Raw genomic sequence first — 22,327 nt, forward strand, 5'->3', positions numbered from 1 at the left:
ATACATTTCCAGAGTAACAAAAGCAACCCCCCCAAAGAAACAGACCTAAAGACAGCTTTGGACGTTTATTGATTCAAATGGTTTGAATGATATTTGTGAGTCGAGATTATCCCGACACACATGCACACACATATCCCACCAGAGAGACACACAAAGAAGTAATATTCAAGATACCAAGAGCCCTTAAGACATTACAGTGAAATAACTTTCATTTCACAATATCAAATCCAACGATGACATAAAGTGTAAACATTTCTAAGAACACACTCTGAATGAGTTTCTGCCACTTGTAAACTGTTCTTGGTGCATTTACACTCTCTAGTGACCAAGTGTGGTAATCTCAGTTTAAAATCCATTTGAAATTCACAGTTGTGCTGAAATGCTGTGTCCTTTTCACTGTCTTTAAAAAATTATTCAGGATCACATTGAGGAAAACTGAAAACAATGAGTTGTTACTATTCCGTTCCTTAGAACTAATATCAAAGGAGAGAGAACTTTGTTGCTTCATCCTCCCTATCATATCAGTCAAATACAATGTGAAGCAATTTGAGGCAGTAAATAGGAATGAGGAATAGATTAAGGAAACCCTGAAGTATATTTCTTTCAATTTAAAGTTATTTTTGCCATATACCTCTCCAATAGCCTGAATGAAAAAGCACATTTTAGTTCAGTGCCTTTCTAGTATGATCAAATAACTGGTTTGATGCTAAGCAAAGTGTCACTGTATACAGTACATCTGTCTTGGTTTTTATTGCACAAAATATGAAGCTCAGAAGAACTTCACTGACCTGTCTAGTCTACTGCATTAGCTCCTTTTTACATATTCTTGGCCACTGGTACACCAAAAGCCCTGTCCTCCTCATCTCTTTCCTTTTGATCCACATATATAATCTCAATTTTTCTCATTAGCACCTTCAGTATTTTTACAATTTCCTAATTCAACATGTTATTTCAACGTAGTTACTCGAAAACTTTATGAAAACTTTACAGATCAATATTTTATTTATAAAATATTTGATCGGTTTGCTATATCTACATTCCCTGCAGGCACCCAGTTTGACACTAACATTGCAACTTGGTTGAATGTATGTTGTGCTACTCCAATGTCTTATGACAACTTAATTTGTGACATCCGATACCGATCGTCTTTTAAATGTTTTAAATTTTTTAACGTAAATTCAACATTTTCTACAGGTTCTTATGACAGCATCTGCATAATTCTACATTTTAACATCTCTTGACATTAATATTTTCTATGGTTTGCACATGGGGTTACTTCATGCCTTTCTCAATATCTCTCTTTTGTAAAAAATCACGTCTTGTGCAGCTAGTTGTTACAGATATGATACAATTGTAGTATCATATTTATATGCCATTCAGATTTCAATGGAGTCACAAATATGTACGATCAAGGAAACAACTGGGAAAGTTTGCATCATAAATGGATATACATCTGACAGTTTTTAGTTACAGTCTAGTTTCTTTTCTAGGCTTCGAAACTAATGTAATGTTGTGTCTGAATCTGGGTATGGCTCTCATCAGAATGTGTTCTTGTGTGCCTCTGCAAGGTGATCAGCTTTCACCTGACCAAAAAACCTTCAAAAATAACATGTTGAATATTTCCAATTTCAACTGTAAGTACCACTTATATCCAAACCATTTATCACAGACCTGAAGCAAATGTGAAGGTGTCAGTGTTTTTGATGATTGACACTTGGACAAACACAGCACTTGCAAAAAGGTACTGATGTTCCTCCTCATGGCTCCTCACTGCAAAAGCTTCCATAGAAATATGTCCATCATCTCTTTCTCTCTTTCTCTCTCTCTCCCTCTCTCTGAAGTTTCCCCACTGTACTCAAGAGAATATGTCTCTTCCAGCTTCTCCTTGATTTGAAAGCCTATCAAACCCCTCCCTCCCCCCAACCTCTCTCTGATGGGTACTGGACACTATACACATGAAAAGGGGTCAGGGTGGTTTCCCTGCAACGGAATGAATTTGGCACATGATGATGGCAGCCGAGCGCCCAGTGAGTGAGGATGGAGTCACTTAAGTCCCTCATCTGTGCTTTTGAACATGAGAATGGCGTTGGATATCTTGAGGGCGGGGCCAAGTTTGATGCTCATGATTTTCACAATGTCAGTCTGGGTCAGCAGCAGAAAGGCCTCTCCATCAATCATCTGCAGATATACAGACATAACAGGGGTTATTTAGCAACTGAAAATCTCTTCAATCTGTGAAAGAGCACATTATTAGTTGTGATCAATCCCATTAAAATGTTTTATAGGGCTAAACTTCAGCCACCAGATAGTGGGTGCATATATTTATATTGTTTTATCAAAGAGAAAACAAACCTGGATTCCTCTTCAGGAAGTACATCACCATCGAATAACAAATAAAATTACTTTTCAACAATAAGGCGGTTTGGAAAAGATTTTGACATGGGCTCAAATTTCTATTTTCTCTAAGTTATGTTGCTAATATTACATCGGAGTGAATCAGGACAGTTCTAATGTGTGAACCAAGTCTCACGACAGACTGTAGAGATTACAGTTCAGCTCTGACATCATGAAATAATATGTAATATAATAAACCTTTAGTAAACATGGGTTGGAAATGTTTGACAGTCATGGCTCCCATTTCCAACTGTAAAAGTCCCAACTGAACACACAGCTGACTATGAGAAATGAACATGAGAGTCCCGCTCTTTTCTTGACATCCCTCTGAGGACAATTACTGCAACAGTCTAGCTGGTTTCACAGACAGAAACATTTTCCATGTTTCAACAGAATTTTAGAGGTATTCCTGATCTTTACAGAATTCTAGGGTCAAATTTTTTGACAGAATTTTTTATTCAGTTTCAGCCTACTTGTTGCTAATTTGTACCTTTATTTCCTTTTCCTTGTAGGTACTATATGCTGAGATATTGATGTTTATGTTTGTGTTGACATCAGCTGTCAGTTTTGTGTCACAACGCCTTTCGGAAGGCGCCAAGGCAATTCTCGTCCACCCCCCCGGTGGCTCGGGAGAGGGAAGCAGTTTGCTATCAACACTGTTTACAGTGGCGATGGTGGGCAGCTAACCTCGATCCAGGACATTGTGGATCGGTGGAAGGAGTACTTCTAAGGTCTCCTCAATCACTACAACACACCTGGGGGGACTCTGGGGTGCCAAAGTAGTCAGAAAGTTCCTTGGTGGCGGGGCTCTGAGGGTGGATGAGAGCTTTCAGGAACCTAGGTTCCTTAAGCCTCTGAATGTTGTGGAGCCGTCCTGATTGACATGCCTCTGCAGCATCGCTGGATTGGCAGACTGGGGTGGTGATTCCCTTTTTTAAAAGGGGGGACTGGAGGATGTGCTCCAACTACCGGTACATGGGTACTACAGTCCACAGCCTCCCTGGAAAAGTCTACTCAAGGGTGCTGGAGTGGAGGGTCCAACGGGTCCTTGAACCTTGCATCCAGGAGGCTCAATGTGGTTTTTGACCTGGCCATGGAACAGTGCACTAGCTTGACACCCTCAGCAGGGTCCTCAAGGGGGCATGGGACTTTGCCCACCCATTCTACATGTGTTTTGTGGACCTGGAGAAGGCATTCAACCGTGCCCCGTTGGAAACCCTTTGGGGGATACTGCAGGAGAATGGGGTACCAAACCCTGTAATACAAGCTGTTCAGTCCTCGTATGATCAGTGCCAGAGCATGGTCCGCATTACCGGTTGTAAGTCAGACTCGTTTCTCATGAGGATTGGACTTCACCAGGGCTGCTCTTTGTCACACATTCTGTTCATGACTTTTATGGACAGAATTTCTAGGCACAGACAGGGTGTTGGGGGGTGTTGGTCCCTGCTTTTTGCGGATGATGTGGTTCTGCTGGCTTCATCGGACCATGATCTCCAGCTCTCGCTGGAGCGTTTCGCAGCTGAATGTGAAGCGGTTGGGATGTGGATCAGCAACTCCAAATCCAAGACCATGGTGCTCAACCGGAAACGGATGGCGTGTCCCGGGGAAGAGGTCCTGCCCCAAGTGGAGAAGTTCACGTATCTCAGGTCAGGTTCACAACTGAGGGAAGGATGGAACGGGAGACTGACAGGCAGAAAAGTGCAGCATCAGCAATGATGCAGACTCTGCACAGATCTGTCCTGGTGAAGACGGAGCTGTGCCAAAAGGCGAAGCTCTGAATTTATCAGTTGATCTTCACTCTTACCCTCACCGATGATCACGAACTGTGGTTCATGACCGAAACAATAAGGTCACGGATCCAAGCGGCTGAAATTAGCTTTCTCCACAGGGTGTCCGGGCTCTCCCTTAGAGATAGGGTGAGGAGTTCGGCTATCTGGGAGGGGCTCAGGGTGAAGTCACTGTTCCTCCGTGTGAAGAGGAGTCAGATAAGGTGGCTAAGGCATCTGGTTAGGATGCCTCTTGGACAGCTCCATGGTGAGGTGTTCTGCGCATGTCCCACCAGGAGAAGGCCCCGGGAAAACCCAGGACACACTGGAGAGACTATGTCTCTAGGCTGGCCTGGGAACACCTTGGGATCCCCCTGGTAGAGCTAGTCAAAGTGGTTGGGGAGAGGGAGGTCTGGGCCTCTCTGCTTCGACTGCTCCCACAAACTGATCCCGGATAAGCGGTAGACAATGGCGGTAGACAATGGATGGATGGATGTTGATAACAGCTTTCAATTTTTAACCTTTCACACGTCATGGGAGGATGTGGTCAAAGAGCAGTGATAGAGTGATTGAACATATTATATTTACCTGTTCACCACAGCAACTGCATGGAGAGGGGGTGAACTGATAGAATGTTTGATTTTTTTTTTTTTTAAATCTATCTTGAGCAGCCAGCGATGGCTTGACTTATTTTGCTTGGTTGTTTGCCATTGGATGTAAATATGGACATCATCAGAAACACGGAAATGGATTTGATTTTTGTTTGGAGTCACTGTGCTGTTATTGCATCCAAGGCTAAATGTGGCTGCAAAGGGTGTATTGTGTTTATAATGCAATTGATAAAGCGCAAGGGGGATCAAATTATTTTTTAACATACAGTTGAACATCTCACCTCTTCTTTAAAGAGACGTGCCTGGTCTTCACAGCCAATGAGATTCTGAACAAACTTGAAGACCTACAGCATATATATGGAAAATTCCAAACGATTACAACAGTCAGAAATGTCAGAATAGTCCAGAGGATGACTTCTCACCTCTTCGACACCCCATGACGCCACCTGGCTGGCATGAATACCCTGAACACCAGGTAGTAGCTTGCAATGCTGCTCCCAGCAAAGAGACAGAGTCCGGTCTGACTGACCGCTCAGGGCCGACATAAACAGTGATGGATACACACCTTCTGAAGACAGGTCTAAGGAAAGGAACACACAACTACATGCTTACATCATTCTTGTTGCTTGCAGCTGATCTGTTTTTTTTTTCTAGTTAACTTTAAGTCACAAAACATTTTGTAATGGCAATGCAATCAATGCGATCAATGCAATATGTAAGCATTTCACAAAGGGTGAAAACATTTTTATGAATTATCTAATATCTGATATCCCATTTTGTATTAATATCATGTATTTACTCACTCATCATTCTAAAATGTGGCAGTTAAGAGTTTGATAATGAAAATATGTTGTCATTTTATTTAGATTTCAAAAAGTGATCTTTAACATTTGTCTAAAATATATCTTGTTTGATTTAGCCTATAAAAAGGATATGCAATGACATTGACCAGTATTTTATGGGTTCTTGTAAAATGCATGTTATTCTTATTTATCCAGGTCACAATAGGATGCCACTTCTGAATTGGTAAGTGGAAGTAATCAAATAATGGAGTTGAGTTCTTTATGTTTCGTCAGGTAAATACAGCACAAAATACTATTATAAAATGATGTGTCCCAATTCAGTTTCACGTGAAAAGAATCTTAAAGAGCTTCAAATGCTTGATGTTGATGAAGTAAACATTACTGTTGAAGAAGATTTAGAGAACTCACTTGGATAGTCTCTCTGTTGGTTTTTTCTGTATTTAGGAGGACGACCAATCCTAAAAATACAGTTAAATATTAATGTCAAATATCAACAAATGTCCACACAAATTTGACACACACACGCACCTTTACCTGCCACGGTAATGGGTCTTCTTGTTCCTCTGACCAAAGAAGATGTTCCTCTTGCACTCAGAGTCTGACAGCTCAGCCTTCAGCCTTCCCTGGTTCCTCTCTGCTAGTGGGCAACCGGATACGCAGTGGTGCGCCGTGAAACGACCAGTCACATGTCCTGAACCATCACAGCCAGGAGTTGGACACTTCCTGTTTCAAAAACAAGTTAATTTCTCAATAATACCAGAAATGTCCTTTAAAACGAATATGAATAGCATTTGAGGAACATCTTAGTCATATACAAGTTTAGGAAGTTTAGGAAAAAAAATTACTCTTTCACTACATGGAATGAAATATTTCGTTGTTGACCTGACAGAAAAAAAGCCAGATTAAATGACTAAAAGGACAGTGCCGACCTGTTGTGGAAGCTGTACTTGTTAGTTCTGGGATGACTGATAGGTTTACAGGGAACAGAGGAGGGGTAGGTGGACTGGGAAGAAACGGTAGGTTCCCTTGGACCTGAACACCAACACATGAAGAGACAGAAATTAAAAAAAAAAATACTGGCTGAATACTTTCGCCAGTAAATTTTCTCATGAAAAGATTTCTTATATTAAAACCTCAAATAACACTGACAACACATTATCTAATGTAAGAAAAATTCTGATGAAAACATGAACTGAAAAATGTTGAGAAAGTTTAAAGGCACACATTGATCTAGTCTTTCATTAATCCTTATACACATTTACATGTAAAACCCTTTATTTAAAAATGTATTTGAACCCATTTGAACTCTAATATGTATACAGAATTGAGGGGTTTTTGCAGCTACCATGAGGCTGCTGAGTTTTGACATCCCTAGGAGGAACTTTGAGGGGATGACCAGTTGCCTCACACCAGCCTGCTGGATGGATGTCATGGTGATCAGAGTCCATCCACTCATCATAGACGTGACTCCAGCCATCATAATGGATCTGAGAGAGAAACAGATGCAGGGGTAGATGAAGAGGGCGACAAATTTTGTACTGAAAAATAGGCAAGTCTCGGCTTGTACAAGTTGTCCGTGGTTCCTTTATAAAGAGGACCAGCTCATGTTTGTCCTAAAATCATGTATAAACCAACAGTTCTGTTGTCCCTTCTGGGAACAGGTAAGTGGCACTGGAATAAAAATGTAACCTAACTGAGGGGTGTGTCAAAACAAACAGCACACACTTTAAAAGAATCATGTCTCCAAAGCAGCAAAAAAAAAAAAAAACAGTACTACGGACTATGTCCATTATGGGCCAAAGCTTTGGATAAACTTCGAATTATTCCAATGCATCTGAAAGTGGCTGAAAAAAAAAAGATTTTTGCCACCATCTAAAATTACTGGCAACCAGCTGTATTGCTTTTTGGGCCGCACGGCACAGGAGGTCAAGCAATCATCTTTGGAACCGAACATTCCTGGTTCGATTCCCGGCTCCTCCTAGTGTGTCGAAGTGTTGTTGAGCAAGACACTGAACCCCTTATAGCTCCCCTGACGTTGGTGGACAGCATCCCTATTTTATGGTTCATCCATTATGGGTTAATTGAAGAGAACGAATTTCCCCAAAAAGGAATTAATAAAGGATAAATCATCAAAGATGTACTTACAATTTTAAATGCATCCTATATATATGCAATACATTCTATTATTTTCTTACTTTAAGTGGTTTCAAATGGGTTTCATTACTTATTTTATTAAATGTATGAGCATCAAGAGAATGCAGCCTGGGGGGGGCACAAAGGCAGTCTTTTTTAGTCTGGATAATGCAGAAGGTTGCGTCAGGAAGGGCATTCAGCATAAATTGTTCATATGTTTCCTGTCGCTTTTTTCAGTTTTTTTTTAGTTACATTTTATGTGTCTGTTTTAAGGCAATTCAAGCTGCAGTTCTGGTTATAATCTATCATATATTAATACTATGCTGATCTACATGTGACCGCACGGGAGCACACGTGCGCACACACACACACACACACACACACACACACACACACACACACACACACACACACCTTAACACGGTGAGTCTCAACATCCTCCACTGTAGCCACTCTGATCAGACCAGGACTTCTCTTGTCCACAGCCTCCAGTTTCATCTGAGCCTGGAAGTTGTGAGGTGGACGCTGAAGGGAAAGCAGTAAATGATGGGAAAGAACAGCTGTATCGAACAAAACAATAACTCTCTGACACCTGCTCAACCGGGTGTCATATCATTTTGTAGTGCTCTATTTTTATAAGTACTTTAAATCAACAGTAACTATTTTTGTTCAATAGCCTCATTAATAGATACAAATTTAACATTGAATATCACTGCAATACTCAGACCAAGGTGTACAGTGAAGTGGCACTTTTACCAACTTCTATCGAGTGAGTGTCACATTTGACATCAGCGGGTTTAAGAGTCACATATATACATTTACCCTTACTATCACTGCCTTGGGTTAAAAGTTACTATTCAACTAGAAAAAAACGGTAAACTAGTTCCAATAATAATGCCAATAAAGGAAAAACCAGTACATAAGTTTATTCTCACCACTTTGAAGGCATCAGCTGCCACAGCCTTTGATCCTGTCTCCTGCAAGTAACGAGACCAAGAGAACATGCCCTGGTCTGGATAGTCTGGTGGGAAAAAGATGAAATTCATATGAACATTAAATCTGTGACATAGAAAACTGGAATGGTACCACGTAATGCAAGAGACATTATATTAAATGTAATTCAAACATGTTAATTGTGCTACTTACATGAGTTTTAATGAGTCCCCTTCTGGCTCTAATACATTTCCCAGATTTATTTATGTGCTACATATAATAAAAATTAAATATGGAGAAGAACTAGTAGAGCCAAAGAAATTATAGCATCAGATTGAGAAATATTAAATAGTTCTACACATTTTATAAAATGAGGAGTTCAAGTGAATCAGGATGAGTCAGTGTGTTAACAGCACAACACACAGATTTTATGTTCCATGAGTATTGCATGCTTGTCATTTATATAATAAAGACACCATCATCTGCAAGCACCTGCTGTGTGCAGGACCTTCACTTTTTTACTATAGGAATGATATTAAATAAACAGGGCAAATTAACCTTGGGGAGGTGTTAAGGGCAGGTTCCTTTCCTGGCACCAACCAATAGGGTGAATGTATGGACTTGTGGCATCACACCTGAAAATGTGTGAATAATCAAGAAGGTTTAGAAGCTTTTTACCAGTCAGGGACACCTGGATTATTAAAAACTGCTTCAATTATCATGTCAGAGAGCTTAAAAGATTCAAATACCAACATGAAATATAAATAGAGATGTGACACACTGAAAAACTGAATTATCACCTGCTGACACTTTATCCTGAGTGTTGACAGTTTATGACATTTTTACTATCTAGAATCAACCTAGCCTTTTCAAGATTCACCACTAGGCTGTTTTTTAGAAAAACTGCTCAGCTAAATTATCACATATTCAAAGACATGGCCAAAGTTCTAAATAAGCTGGTGGGAGACAGTAGAGCCAACGGATGAAAAAAATTATGGTGATGGAAATACATAGGAATAATGATTATCTGAAAACAACCAAACCTTTCTGCATGTGTACTGGATGTTTAGCCATCTATATACGCTTCACTGACACTTCATATACTGACAATCTGGCGTGCTTGTTATTTTTCATTTGGTAATGTCCCTGATAGATTAGATTATGGCTAGATTAGATTATGGCTGCAAACACAGATGTCATTCAATCTTCTTCTTTTTCATTTGGCTTTTCCCTTCAGCATTGCCCAAGCGAATCAATCTCCTCCATCTCACTTTCTGAATTCTCCAATTAACTTCATGTCCTCTTTCATTATATCCATAAATCTTCTCTTTGGTCTTCCTCTAAACTTCCTGCTTGGCAGCTCCAACTCCAGCATCCTTCTACCAGTATATTCACTATCCCTCCACTGTACATGACCAAACCATCTCAGTCTGGCTTCTCTGACCTTATTTCCCAAACATCTAACTTTTGCTGTCTCTCTGATAGACTCATTCCTGATCCTCTCCATCCTCATCACTCCCAAAGAGAACCTCAACATCATCATGTCTTCCTGTCTTTTTTTTCAATCGCACAGTCTCCAAACCATACAGCATCGCTGGTCTCCAAACTGTCTTGAACACCTTTCCTTTCATTTTGGCTAATAGTTTTCGATGGCATAGTACCCCGACACATTTCTCTACCCATTCTAACCTGCTTGAAACTGTTTCTTCACCTCTTTTCCACACTCTCCATTGCTCTGGACTGTTGACCCCAAGTACTTAAAATCTTCCACATTCTTCAACATCTCCAACCCTCTCTAGCCTCAGTGTTCCACTTTGGTCCCTCTCACACGCACATATTCTGTCTTGCTTCGACTCACCTTTATTCTTCTCCTTTCCAGAGCATACTTTTACCTCTCTAGATCTTCCTCAACCTGCTCTGACTACTGATCACAATGTCACAGATGTCATTCAATGATTTAGCTGTGAATGTCAGCTGGATGCAATGCTGTTAACAACATCAGCAAATATAATTCCAACAATATGGCATAAGAAGACAAGCAATGCCCTAAATAGAGCTGATACTGCATTTTAAGGAATAAAAATTATAAACTTGATACATTTGCTGTAATTTGCGCTAGATTTATATGTTCATGGTAGAAGCAATTTCAACAAAATACTGTTGGCAAAATTGTAACCAACAGCACTAGATGTCAATTTGGTGTCAAAAAATTGTTACTTTAATGTAAAAATAGCTTTGAAAAATTGGTGTCCAGTTCAATATGTAAACAATGAATTGATCAGATGTTGATCAGAAAAATATTAATCTGTAAAGTTTTCATATCAGTTAACATAAATAATGATACCCATATTTCTGTATATATATTTGGTAATTACAGTAGATTAACTGAACAATTGTTCTGCTTGAAAAAAAAATAAAATAAAACTACACACCGGCTTTGCAAACATTGCAACATTGATTAAAGCAGTGTTTCCCAACCACTGTGCCACAGCCCATTAGTGTGCTGTGAGAGATAATCAGGTGTACCGTGGAAAAATGTCCACTTTCACCTGATTCATCCAAAAAATTTTTGTTCATCGCAAATAATGTGTATGTCTATCTATGTGGGAAGCATGTAGTGACAGGCAGAACAATTAAATGCTCTTCCACTCGATGCAACAGGTAGTGAATTAACCTGCGCATCTACCTGCCGCTGCTCAAACAGTAATAAGTAATGCTTTGAGTGAGACAGCTGCAGTGATACGAGATGGATGAATATTTAAAAAGGAAAAGTACTCAATCAGGACCCTCTGGTCCGGAAGAACATTCTGACACAGATGTAGGCCCAAGTATGAGCAGTGGTCAGAAGAAAGTAAAAAAGGTGAGCTCAAGAAAATACAATGAAAGTTATATTGAGTTGCCTCAGTTCCTGCAAGAATATCAGCTTCATGTTCAACCAAATAGGGCCAGATTTCACACTAAGTACATTGAGATTACAGTTTCATTCTATTTCATTAAAAATGTTTCTGACATATTTATTTGGTGGTGTGCCTTGTGATTTTTCTGTAATGTTAAATATGTGCCGTGGTTGGGAAACACTCCATTAAAGTGAAAGAATCAAAATTGACAAATGGTATGTCAAACTAAAGGATGCAGCTGATTAATCTTAATCCAAATGGATAGACACAAAGTTCAAAAGTTATTAGGCAATAATAGTTCTGACAAATGACCTTTTTTAGGGAATCAAAAGAAACACCAATGGGATATAATCATAAAAGCTATGTATTCTTACTATAACTGACATGAGTGTTTAAAATAGATATATAGATATAATATGATTCAGATAATTATTTCCCAGTCCTCAGTTGTATCAATAATCCCTATTCATTTTGAAGCTCACCAATAATCATATGTGTCATCCCAGTTGTCAAAGTGAACAAGGAAGCGGTCATCCACCACATCAGTGATAGTTGCTACACAAATGAGCGAGGGGTTCATACGGTCGACAGCCTCCAGCTTCATTCCTATCTCAAAACCGCACTTCACATCCATCTAGAGAGAGAGCAAATATATTAGAGATGACATGGCAAACACACTGGGACAGGATCGACCCAATGAACAGGAGTCTGCTGAACAGTCACACCCACCCCCAAGGTTAGGTTTAAGAGGCAAGCTTTAAAATACCTGAGATCAGATTGGCTTCCTGTTTATCAAAGAATTTGATTAAAAAAACACTGCAGTCAGATTGTGAAGCATTTATGAGAAAATACATTTTGATGGTTATCAAGAGCCATCCAAAATAGTCTGACTTCAGATCAACAGTCCAAATCAAACATTGAGGTGTAGCATTCTATTCTTATGTTCTATATTTCTGGAAAAGTCTGCTTTTTAATTCATGGTTGAAAATATTTGAATTTGCTGTTACCTTTCATTTTTATGTTGATATTGTAACAGACACATTTTCCCTAAATAATCTTGTTTTTATTTTGTTGTTTTAATTTTTTTATATATTAAAAAGAATGATACATCATTATTCTATTTTCCTTCAGCCATAGATAACTATCTATTAGAGATTTTGTCTTTTTGCCAATGCTTTTCTCATTTTGTGTATTTTTTTATCACTGCTGTGAATGAGTAAAATTTTTATTTTCAACAGCAAAAGAAAATGGTATAGAGAAACTAGCAATCGTGATAAAAAAAATTGGAAAATTTAACCAAGATCATCTTCAAAAACTTGCAAGAAAATAAGCAAAAAACTAACTGAAAACTGAAAAGTATTTTTCAAGCCACTGAAATTTTACTATAGAACTGAACTACTACTCAATACGGATTTTTGTGCCATGTCAGACAAGGGAGTTTTTCCATTGTTAGTCAATTTTGTTATGTATATTGGTTTAAAAACTTGCTCCTAAATATTTTATGTTTTTAGAAACCTCAAAGCCACAACTATAGGTGTTTCCACCAAAATATTACACAAATGACTTATTAACAAGATGCAGTTACCCTCCCAAGGCTAGCAAAGAGTTCCTTGGGAGCCACTTGTGCTTTAGTCATTCTCAGATAATTGGTCCAAGTAAACTCTTCTTCTTTACAACCTGCAGTAAAAACAGCAAAGAATACAAGCATAAAGTAATCTTTATTTTAGATTTATTTTGCAACTGGGTGTGAATGCTGAATGAGATCTCAGTAATTAATTGAGAAGGACACATAAACACAGTATAAACAATAAGGCTGCAGCATCACAAAAATCCATTACAGGAAACATATGTTTAAAATACATCTAGACAGTGAGCAAATATATTAGAAATGACATGGTAAACATGCTGTGACTGGATCAAATCAATGAACAGCAGCTGGCAAAACAGATTTTCAGAGCTTTCAAATACTTCCTTCATTCTGAAAAAGAATTTCAAACGAAGTGCTACAATAAACCATTGGCTCTATAACATAAACTTGGTAGATATTCTTGCCCAATATGGAGTTTCAAAAAGAAGGCAAACCGACTCAGTCAGAGAAGCCAGGAGTTTTGAGATCATATGTTATTCTTTTAGGGATTATTAGGGTCTTTGCTGACAGTGTTGTCACCTCTAACCTTTGGGTGTGTGCAGTTTGTGTCCTGTGCTCTCACACCAGCCTGCAGGGTGGATGTCTGGGGAGTTAGCATTTACCCAAAAGTCGTGACAGTCAGAGTAGCCGTCAAAATGAAGTCGAAGCCGGTAACCACAAACCTGAGCAAAGACATTCAAGGAAAAGACAATCACATCGGGGAGAAATATATGAATGCCTCCCCTACCCTATAAATAACCAATGTGGAAATTGAGGTCCAGAGAGCAGCTTAACGGCTCTGACTCACCTCAGCAACAGTGAGCACAAAGTACATGGATGGATGCTGTGGGTCAATGCCCTCCAGCTTCATCCCTTGTTTGAAGCCATTCTTGACTGTCGGCACTCTCTGTGTCTGAAAGACACATGGCATAAAAGAGGAATCTGTTCAGCAAACAACACTGTAAAATAAGCTCTAACTTAATTATTGTTCAGATTCAATCAGATCAAGGCAAGGAAAACAGAAAAGATGAGATCACATCAATTGGATTCCTTTTATTACTGTATTATTTTTCAGTCATTTCAAAGCCACTGCTATTGTAATGTTGAAATCCTTCAACATTACTCTGTTGAACATATAATAAATATGTTAAAGAATTGATTTAACATGTTGAAAGTCCTACATACTTGCTCATCACTGTAGTTATTCCTTTCAGCGACAATGTAATATTTTGCGTGGACTTTAGTCTTTCATTGGAAATTGGGTGAGCCCCAGAAACAACTATATGCATACATAAAGATAGATGAATGTTCCTTTACTTTATTGCTGCATTATGTTAACCCTCTGTGTGCAAGTATCAATCAGAATATCAAACAAAATCTTACCTCTTGGAATATTTTATTGGGAGCAGCGGCAGCTTTAATTTCCTCCAGATATTGTGCCCACGTCCACTGCTCTGTCTTACTGTCTCCACCTTCACCAAAAGCAATAATAAAGTGCATTAAAATGGGACATGGCTCAAAACAAAGTTCAACCTGTGAAAAAAAGATTCCTGGGGCAGCTGATGATGGCTAATGAGTGTTGAGTGTTAATGTCACAATATCATTGAAAGAACATTTACATTTTGTAAAGTGTTTTGACATTTTACCACTGGTGATAAGCAAGGATATAAATAAATCCTGTAACTCACATAATTCAAAATATCTTATATTGTTTACTATATAACATCTTGCTTTTACAGAAGTTATCTAAAGCAGATACATAGCAACATGGTCAATATTCTGCAACACAAGCTGTTCTAAATCCACAATGGTCACAGGTTTATGACAGCTGGGATCCTGTCCTGTTTCTCTTATTATGATAGGATTTTATATAATTATTAGTATCAAGTTCACCAATGATAATTGTTCTCATTTCTATCTACATATATCCATGTGTTTGTTTGTGTGTGTGCATAAGCAGGTCAGGTCCCTAAAATAAAATTCATTCATCTGTCATGTAGTGAGTGCAACTTTAATATGGGCTAAAACAGATATGCTTCATAGTAGTTAGCAGTGTTCAAGATAGCTTTGCATCTGGAATTACGCTGTCTCGAAAAAAATTAACATTTTTCAAGAGCTCACAGTTTGAATTTCTAATTTTGCCCAAGATAAAGAAGACATTAGATAAACACATGTACAAAAGAAACAACCAGCTAAAGTTTAATCCCAACCTCCACGGATGTGCCGCCCATCTCCTTTAGGATCATCGGCTTTATCATCCTAAAAAACATGGGATGACAATTTTCATTATTTATTTATTTATTAACAGCAGCATAAAGCCATGCGGTAAAACAGATGTTTTTGATGACATTAATTATAGCCCTATTCCATTTAGCTGGGAGCAGGTGTTTATGAATGGCTCCTTTCAGTGTGACACTAAAGGGTGACATGAAACAGAATGACTCTACATCATTGTTATTAATCATACTTGTATTTATACCACAAAGACATGTCTTGTGCCTGTCATCAAAAGAGCCAATGTTTAGCACAATGAGCTTCTACTTCCTCTAATTCTGAAGACTAAAATAATCAAATTTGTCATAACTGAATAAAAAAATTAAAAACCTGACATTCAGGCAGTTACAGTTATTTATTGGAATAAATGTATAAATTCAATCCAATATTCAAAGAATAAGTTGAAATATAATAACCATGAATTTTATTGTTTGCAAAATTATAAGTGAGAAACAAAATATGTCTTTGAGTATGATCTTTATGAAAAAACATAAAGCAGTAAATATATTAAGGCTCTCGAAAATAAGATAATGAAACATTTTTATTTTTATTTTTGGGGTACTTTTTTTTAGAAAAGCATTGGTAGTTTTATTTTCTTAGTTGAGGGCACATCTACTGACACAGAAAAATATATTTGTCAAACCATGCTCTTTCCTACATGTAAATAGTCAACTGTATCCCAATTGTTGTCACTGAAATATTGCAAGAAATATTTAGACCATATTGAAATACTGCCAAGCCTTAAGTGTATGTAAAATTGAAAGAAGATTGATGTCCTACTGTGGCCTCCATATCAGAGTCTTCCTCAGATGGACTAAGATAATCCTTCCTCTTCCTCTTTCTCATGGGTTTCAGGTGATCGGTGTTTAGTGAGGAGACCCTCCCCCCGGCAGGAACTTTCTCAACCCCAATGTTCCGTCTATTGTATAGAGAAAAACAGATTGGGGGTGGGGTGGGGGGTGACAATAAAGTGACAAAAATTGGGAAAAACATCTGCACAAAATACTCAACAACAATTTTCCACAACAGGATGACATTTCCAACAAAGATAGATTTTTAAACATTTTTTAATCGTGTTGTTAATTGAATGAAGTCAAAAAAAAGTTCTTCAAGCTACTGTGGACCATCAAAACTGTATCTGGTGTGTATTGAAAGCAAAGCAGCATACTTGTCAGTGATGGGCTCCCGCCGAAGCTCCTCTGTGTAGACCCTCGGGGGTCTGGGTTCATGGTTTTGTTGGCCTGGTCCGGCCTGGATATCAGTTTTGGGCTGAACCAACCTGTCAGGCTCCACGGCTGCAGCTCTCACAGAGCTGACAGGAGTTGGTGTGTCTGAAACCCCAGGGACAGAGTAGACCATTACACATCTACTACAGAAGATGCTTAGAGTGTATGATTTTTTTCTATGAAACATTTCTGGGGCTTTCTTAAGGCACACATTTTAGTTACATGCATATACTTAAGAAACAAAACAAAATAAACATCCAACCATCCATCATCTGCCACTTATCCTGCGCTTGGGATGCTGGAGCCTATACCAACTGTCATCAGACACCCTGGACTGGTTGTCAGTCATTCAAAGGCCCACATATACTAACACTCACTCAGTCATTCAGGGCAATTATCCCATTATTTTCCAATTAGCCTGCTGCATGTTTTTGGACTGTGGAAAGAATCCAGAGAAAAACCACACAGAGAGGTTCCCTTGTCAGCAAAAAGAAAAACAAAGTGATTTGGTTTCAGGTTTTCGACCATTTTAGTCATGCATTCATTCTCTATACAACCTCTCATTTACTGAGCATCCTCGTGATATGGAGCCAATCCCAGTTGGCAGTGGTTGAGAGGAGGATTTTAACCTGGACTGGTTACGAATCAATCACAGAGACCCACATAACAACAAGAAACCCATAATTAACTACATCACAGAGGTTTGAGATCTGTGTTTACTGAAAATTAAAAATGCTTCAGTCAGTCTATTTGAACGTTCACTGTTTTGCAAAGGATGCCCCTTGTTTGCATAAAGATAGCAGGGTTCACTCTGAAAAAGAACTACAGAGCACCATGATGCCTTGTCGCTCCAAATGCCCCACAATGCAACTGACTCAGTTTGGAGCTGCTGTATGGACAATGAAGAGGAAGGGTTGAACTCTCAGATCCAGCCAACATACACAGAAAAATGTACATAAATTATGCTGGATTCCATAATATATTTAAAGCCTAATACACGAAATGCGCCGTCTTGCATGCCTTTTATTTCTGTTACAAGAAGCTCTTGAGAGAAAAATGTCATCAATCTACTTTTGGATAACTTTAATCTATTTCAGCTTGATTTGAATTTTTACAAAAACAGAAGCCTACTTGGCATTTTTAACATGAGCCTGCAGCTGCGCCCTCTTCACTGGCCCAGAAGAGCTTCGGTGCAGCAGAAGTCATTATTTCTGACTAGCATGCACTCAAATCAAACACTGAAAAGAGTATAAAATTCTCAGAAGTGTCTGGCCTTTAAATATGGATCTAAGTCCTCAGCTAGTATGACAGTTTTTCAAATGCAAACACACCTTCACATATGACTAACACAGATGGTGCCTCTTTTATAAATCAAATTAAGGTTACGACAAAAAGTACAATTTTGATTTGGGGTTTTGTCTACACTATTATAAATAAGGACTAGAACATAAATTCAACCAACTTAAAATCCTATTAGTCAGTGGCAGATAAATTGAAACTGAAACCAGAGAAAAATGTTCGACTATATAACCTGGTGTCAATGATGCAAAATATTCAATCATCAGATCGTCCTGGCAGCTATTGTTTGGTTGCAGTGTTTTCACTTTAGTCCTTGATGTAACTGCATCCTTATATAAGGTGTTTTTATGGCTCTACCTGGCTTGTCTGGCGGAGCATTCTCTGCGTCAGTAGTTCTCCCAGAAGTACCTGCTGCTGGTTCTGCGGTGCTACTGGGGGTCCCTGGGGTGATCAGAGTGCTCAGTGTTCCTACGTCACTCACACAGAACTAAATCATCCACACATACACACACACACACACACACACACACACACACACACACACACACACACACACACACACACACACACACACACACACAAACACACACCCTTTTCATCAATGGATTTGTCAAGATGTTTCTGAAGAACAATTTCCCCTCCAAAAATGAGGTGAATATCAAATATATAATGATCACTTAATACATGTATGTGGTCTAATTTTCTAATTCAATCACCAAAATCGTCAATTACCACTTTTTCTATTTCAGTGGGGAGTGAGTAATATGTTTTTCAGGATTTAACTGATCATTTTTTTAAAACAGCTGAGGAATTAGTTCAACATTTTATAAATATATTACAAAATGTGCTTGGATGCAGAAAATCACATTACAGATACAGACAATTAATTGAGTAAATTAATCCTCTTAAGAAGGTAAATATCTGTGAAGAACGAAGAATAAATAAAGAAATCCCGCACAAACCCTTAAATGTATCCTATCAGTAATAACAGAATTGTAGTGTCACTTACTTTTGAAACTTTCTCATTTTTTATCTGGTTATTCTCTTGTGATTAAATTACATTCTTGCAAATGTCCAGGTCAGCATTTGCTGATATTGAGGTAATGTACTTATTTTCTGTGTCTGTGACGGTTCTTAGTCATCTCAGTCAAAGTCTATCGTAGTCACAATAACATTTGTTTAAGATATGAATTTTCTCATCATTTCTTTTGCATTGACAGATAAATACATGTATTATGTATTAATTTTTTTTTCTGTTTCCCTTCAATAAAATATTGTAGCAAGTCACAAATGTTGGGGATTATGTTGTTGCTTGTTTTCTGTGTGATTTTGGGGTTGCTGGGAATTTTGTGGGTGTGGTTTGTGTGGCGTGGCTGTGGCCAACAACAGCTATTGCTTATTAAATGGACGTTTTACTGTCAATCGGGTGTTTTCGCTGGGTTAAACACTACAATATCATAGTTTGTAAATGCTCAAAATGTTTTGTTTATTGTAAAATAATTGAGTCACACTACTCTGTTAGATTCTTTAAAGAGTCAAATAAGGTAAAAAATTATGCCATGAAATTCTCTTCACAAACAGTTCTTATTATAACATCATGGACTAGTTGCAAACATCTCACCTTCAGGTTGCTGCTGGGCAGGATGGCCATCCCTTCCTTCCATTCAAGGACATGGACGATGCTACAAGCCCCGCCCACCTGTGCTGTCAGAGTAGGTGTGGCTGTCTCACTGACCCTGCCTCCTTTACCTGGGTCCCCCATTGCAACAGCTGAGGTCACCTCCACTTTTTGATGACTGGAAGCTGTTAAGAGATGAATTCCCCTGTCCTCAGTCTTTTGCTGTGATATTTCTGTTAGCTGGAGGAAAACCAGCAAGTTCTAGTACCAAGCCCTTCAATCTGTACGTCTCTAGCTATTGTTACTGTATGAAGTATAAAACTAATTGCAATCCAAATGCAGAGAAAAAAAATCAAACCCACAGTTATCAAAATATACAACATATAATATCATATAGTATATACAGCAAAGTCTGCTTTTTTTGTTAAATGTTACATATACTTTTTAACAGGCTTCTGACCACACAGCCTCTCATCAACTGCAATTAACTGGGTTAGTAAAAAAGGCTTATCTTCAGAACCGTTATTCTATACCCCGGCTCACCTGGGAGGAGGAGGGCTGTAGTGGTGTGTGTTTGTGGTCGAGCCTTCTTGGCCACAGTATCAGTCCCACAGATGAGGAGGGTCTCACTGGGGGAAGAGGAGGATGGGGCCACGGGGACACATTCGGGTTCTTTGGGTGGAGCCTCCATGTTTACCTTGGCACTCATTATGATGTCCCTGTGCTGGGAAAAAAAACAAAGGCAATTATCCTGCATGAAGTTTTCAATCCTTCATGAAAAAGTTAACTCTGTAAATCTTTATAGTTGCATTATAATGTATTATTCATGAACATGTTTTTACTTAATATTTTAGATGTGGCCAATAATGCCTGTACACTAGTATGACTTGATGTCACACAAAGGTGTTGTGGCCACAGACTTTTTTGTTGGCTTGAGTCTTAAGACTTTTTACTTTTTTTTTCACTTTTGTTGCAACAGACTAGTGTAATTAACCCCCCTCCCCCAAGTTCAATATTCTATGGAGTGGTACTGCTAGTGAGTAATGAACGTTCATTGTGAACAAATTGGCTACAGTACTTTGCTGTATGATAAGGTAGAAAAACACTACACCAGAATTTAATGAAAAGGCAAAACTTGTTTTTACAATAGTTAATGATCATTTGAATTGTAGAAACAATCAAAGAAAAAGATTGTCATTTGACTGTAAGCGAAAACTTTTTTGGTTTTTGAAAAACATTTAAAAAAAAAACTAGAAAGAAGACTGAAAATGAAAAAGTAGAAAACTGGCAAACAACTGCACCAAATATGGAGAATATAAAACTGACAAAAGTCATTTAACATCTTTTTTAATAATTATGAAAAAGGATAAAAATAATTATGTATTTTCGATACTTTCTAGGGGCTCCAGGACGTTTTTTTTCTACATTGTGGTTAGGGGAAATCAACGTCAATGGACAAGTTTTATCCTACAGTGTAAAACATTTGTGTCCATTTTTTAAAATGAATTTAAATTAATCCGACTTAATATTTCATTCATAAAACATGTCTTACAGCCGTCATATTGAATGGTTATTATGATTTCGTGAATTGAGCTGATGGGGGTATAGTTAATATAGTTAAGGAGTGCATAGCTTACCTTATTGTGAACCTAAACTACATGACAGTGCCATAGAAACATTGCTGACGCTCTAATCCAATCCATTCATATTTCCTGGCTCACATTTCCACCAAAAAAAGCCTCTAACCGAACAAACTGTTCCAGAAGATTTCATTCAACTTGCGAGAAATGTCATTTATTCTCAAGTGCCATTTTTTTTTGCACAAAGACGGCGGAGGAGCTCCATCGCCAACTGTGACCCCGTGTGACTTTTAACCAGCCGCCCATTCCCTCCAATAAAACCCAATAACGGTGACACGCCGATCTATTTACGGGTCCGCTCCCGAGTCCACAGTATACACACAATAAAACAGCATTTCATTTAAAATGGCGGAGAATGTGAAATCATCGGGGTGTAAGAAAACGGTCTCTCAAAGCGTGTTAAGATCCCATTTAGTGAAAAATGAACCCTGTCACCCATTCCGACAACGTCTCATCTCAGTGAACAACATTTTCATCTCGCAACAACGCCAGGCGGCAGGATGCGGCGTGGAAACCTCGTTAAGACCGAGTCAATCTTTTTAAAAAAGTACTTCACTCAATTAGGACTATTTAGCCGGTGCCATTTTCAAATCTATATTTTGAAGATGAAAAGCTCCAGTGGTTGAATAAACCACAACGATAAAAGACAACCCCGCCGAGGAAAAACGCGTCGGTTCAAAATTAATAAAGTTTTAAGGATTCTGGACTCTATTGCGTTTACAAAAAAAAAATATGTGTGTTAAATTCGTGGTTACGTATTAATTCGTAACTGAAATTTGGCTTACCAGCTCTGATCTCCTGCGGCCCCGGGGCTCTCACTGCGCATGCGCGGAGTCTGAGCACAGTCACCGCTCGTTGGGCAGCATCTAACGCCAAGGATACTTTCACTGATGGTCAATTTGTGAACGTGCTCCATCGGAAAGTCGCGACGTTGGCGCACAACCTCTGTTCCCTGCGATTTAATTAATATCGCAGCAAGGTTTCCATGTTTAAAAAATTTAAAAAACAAAACTACTTTTCCTACCAGATATGACCATCCATTAATAAGTGTTTATTATATAATTGGCAGGATGTAGGTCACGTTTATACCGCAGTAAGACTTTAAA

At 38.5% G+C, this 22,327-nt stretch overlaps 1 protein-coding gene across 2 annotated transcripts; it reads right to left on the reverse strand.

The window, feature by feature from the left end:
- Nucleotides 1-1,307: 1,307 nt before the first annotated feature.
- On the reverse strand, nucleotides 1,308-22,023 carry l3mbtl1 (L3MBTL histone methyl-lysine binding protein 1). Of its 2 annotated transcripts, none has more exons than XM_086159625.1 (22): nucleotides 22,007-22,023; nucleotides 20,125-20,305; nucleotides 19,585-19,766; nucleotides 18,321-18,450; nucleotides 16,607-16,769; nucleotides 16,219-16,357; nucleotides 15,375-15,423; nucleotides 14,548-14,636; nucleotides 13,973-14,077; nucleotides 13,712-13,847; nucleotides 13,123-13,214; nucleotides 12,020-12,171; nucleotides 9,199-9,275; nucleotides 8,643-8,728; nucleotides 8,122-8,232; nucleotides 6,920-7,061; nucleotides 6,504-6,606; nucleotides 6,109-6,297; nucleotides 5,983-6,032; nucleotides 5,194-5,351; nucleotides 5,053-5,115; nucleotides 1,308-2,178 (listed from the first exon to the last, which is right to left on the reverse strand). In XM_086159625.1, exons 2-22 carry the CDS (start codon nucleotides 20,288-20,290, stop codon nucleotides 2,044-2,046), a joined length of 2,517 nt encoding a protein of 838 aa, XP_086015751.1. In that variant the 5' UTR covers nucleotides 20,291-20,305; nucleotides 22,007-22,023; the 3' UTR covers nucleotides 1,308-2,043. The 2 variants fall into 2 exon arrangements, with proteins under 2 accessions (XP_086015751.1, XP_086015752.1); XM_086159626.1 differs by having other exon boundaries at nucleotides 1,896-2,178; nucleotides 18,372-18,450.
- Between the last annotated feature and the right edge of the window lie 304 nt (nucleotides 22,024-22,327).

The sequence above is a fragment of the Fistularia commersonii genome, chromosome 14 (genome assembly GCF_037954325.1).
Source record: "Fistularia commersonii isolate RoL2024-O1a breed Wild chromosome 14, RoL_Fcom_v1.0, whole genome shotgun sequence".
NCBI lineage: Eukaryota > Metazoa > Chordata > Actinopteri > Syngnathiformes > Fistulariidae > Fistularia > Fistularia commersonii.

Coding starts and splice junctions, on each gene's coding strand:
- l3mbtl1 (XM_086159625.1), bottom strand. CDS start 20,290: ATGAGTGCCAAGGTAAACATGGAGGCTCCACCCAAAGAACCCGAATGT. Junction 16,358..16,606: donor CGGGAGCCCATCACTGACAA/GTATGCTGCTTT, acceptor TCTATACAATAG/ACGGAACATTGGGGTTGAGA. Junction 6,298..6,503: donor AAGTACAGCTTCCACAACAG/GTCGGCACTGTC, acceptor TTTTTGAAACAG/GAAGTGTCCAACTCCTGGCT.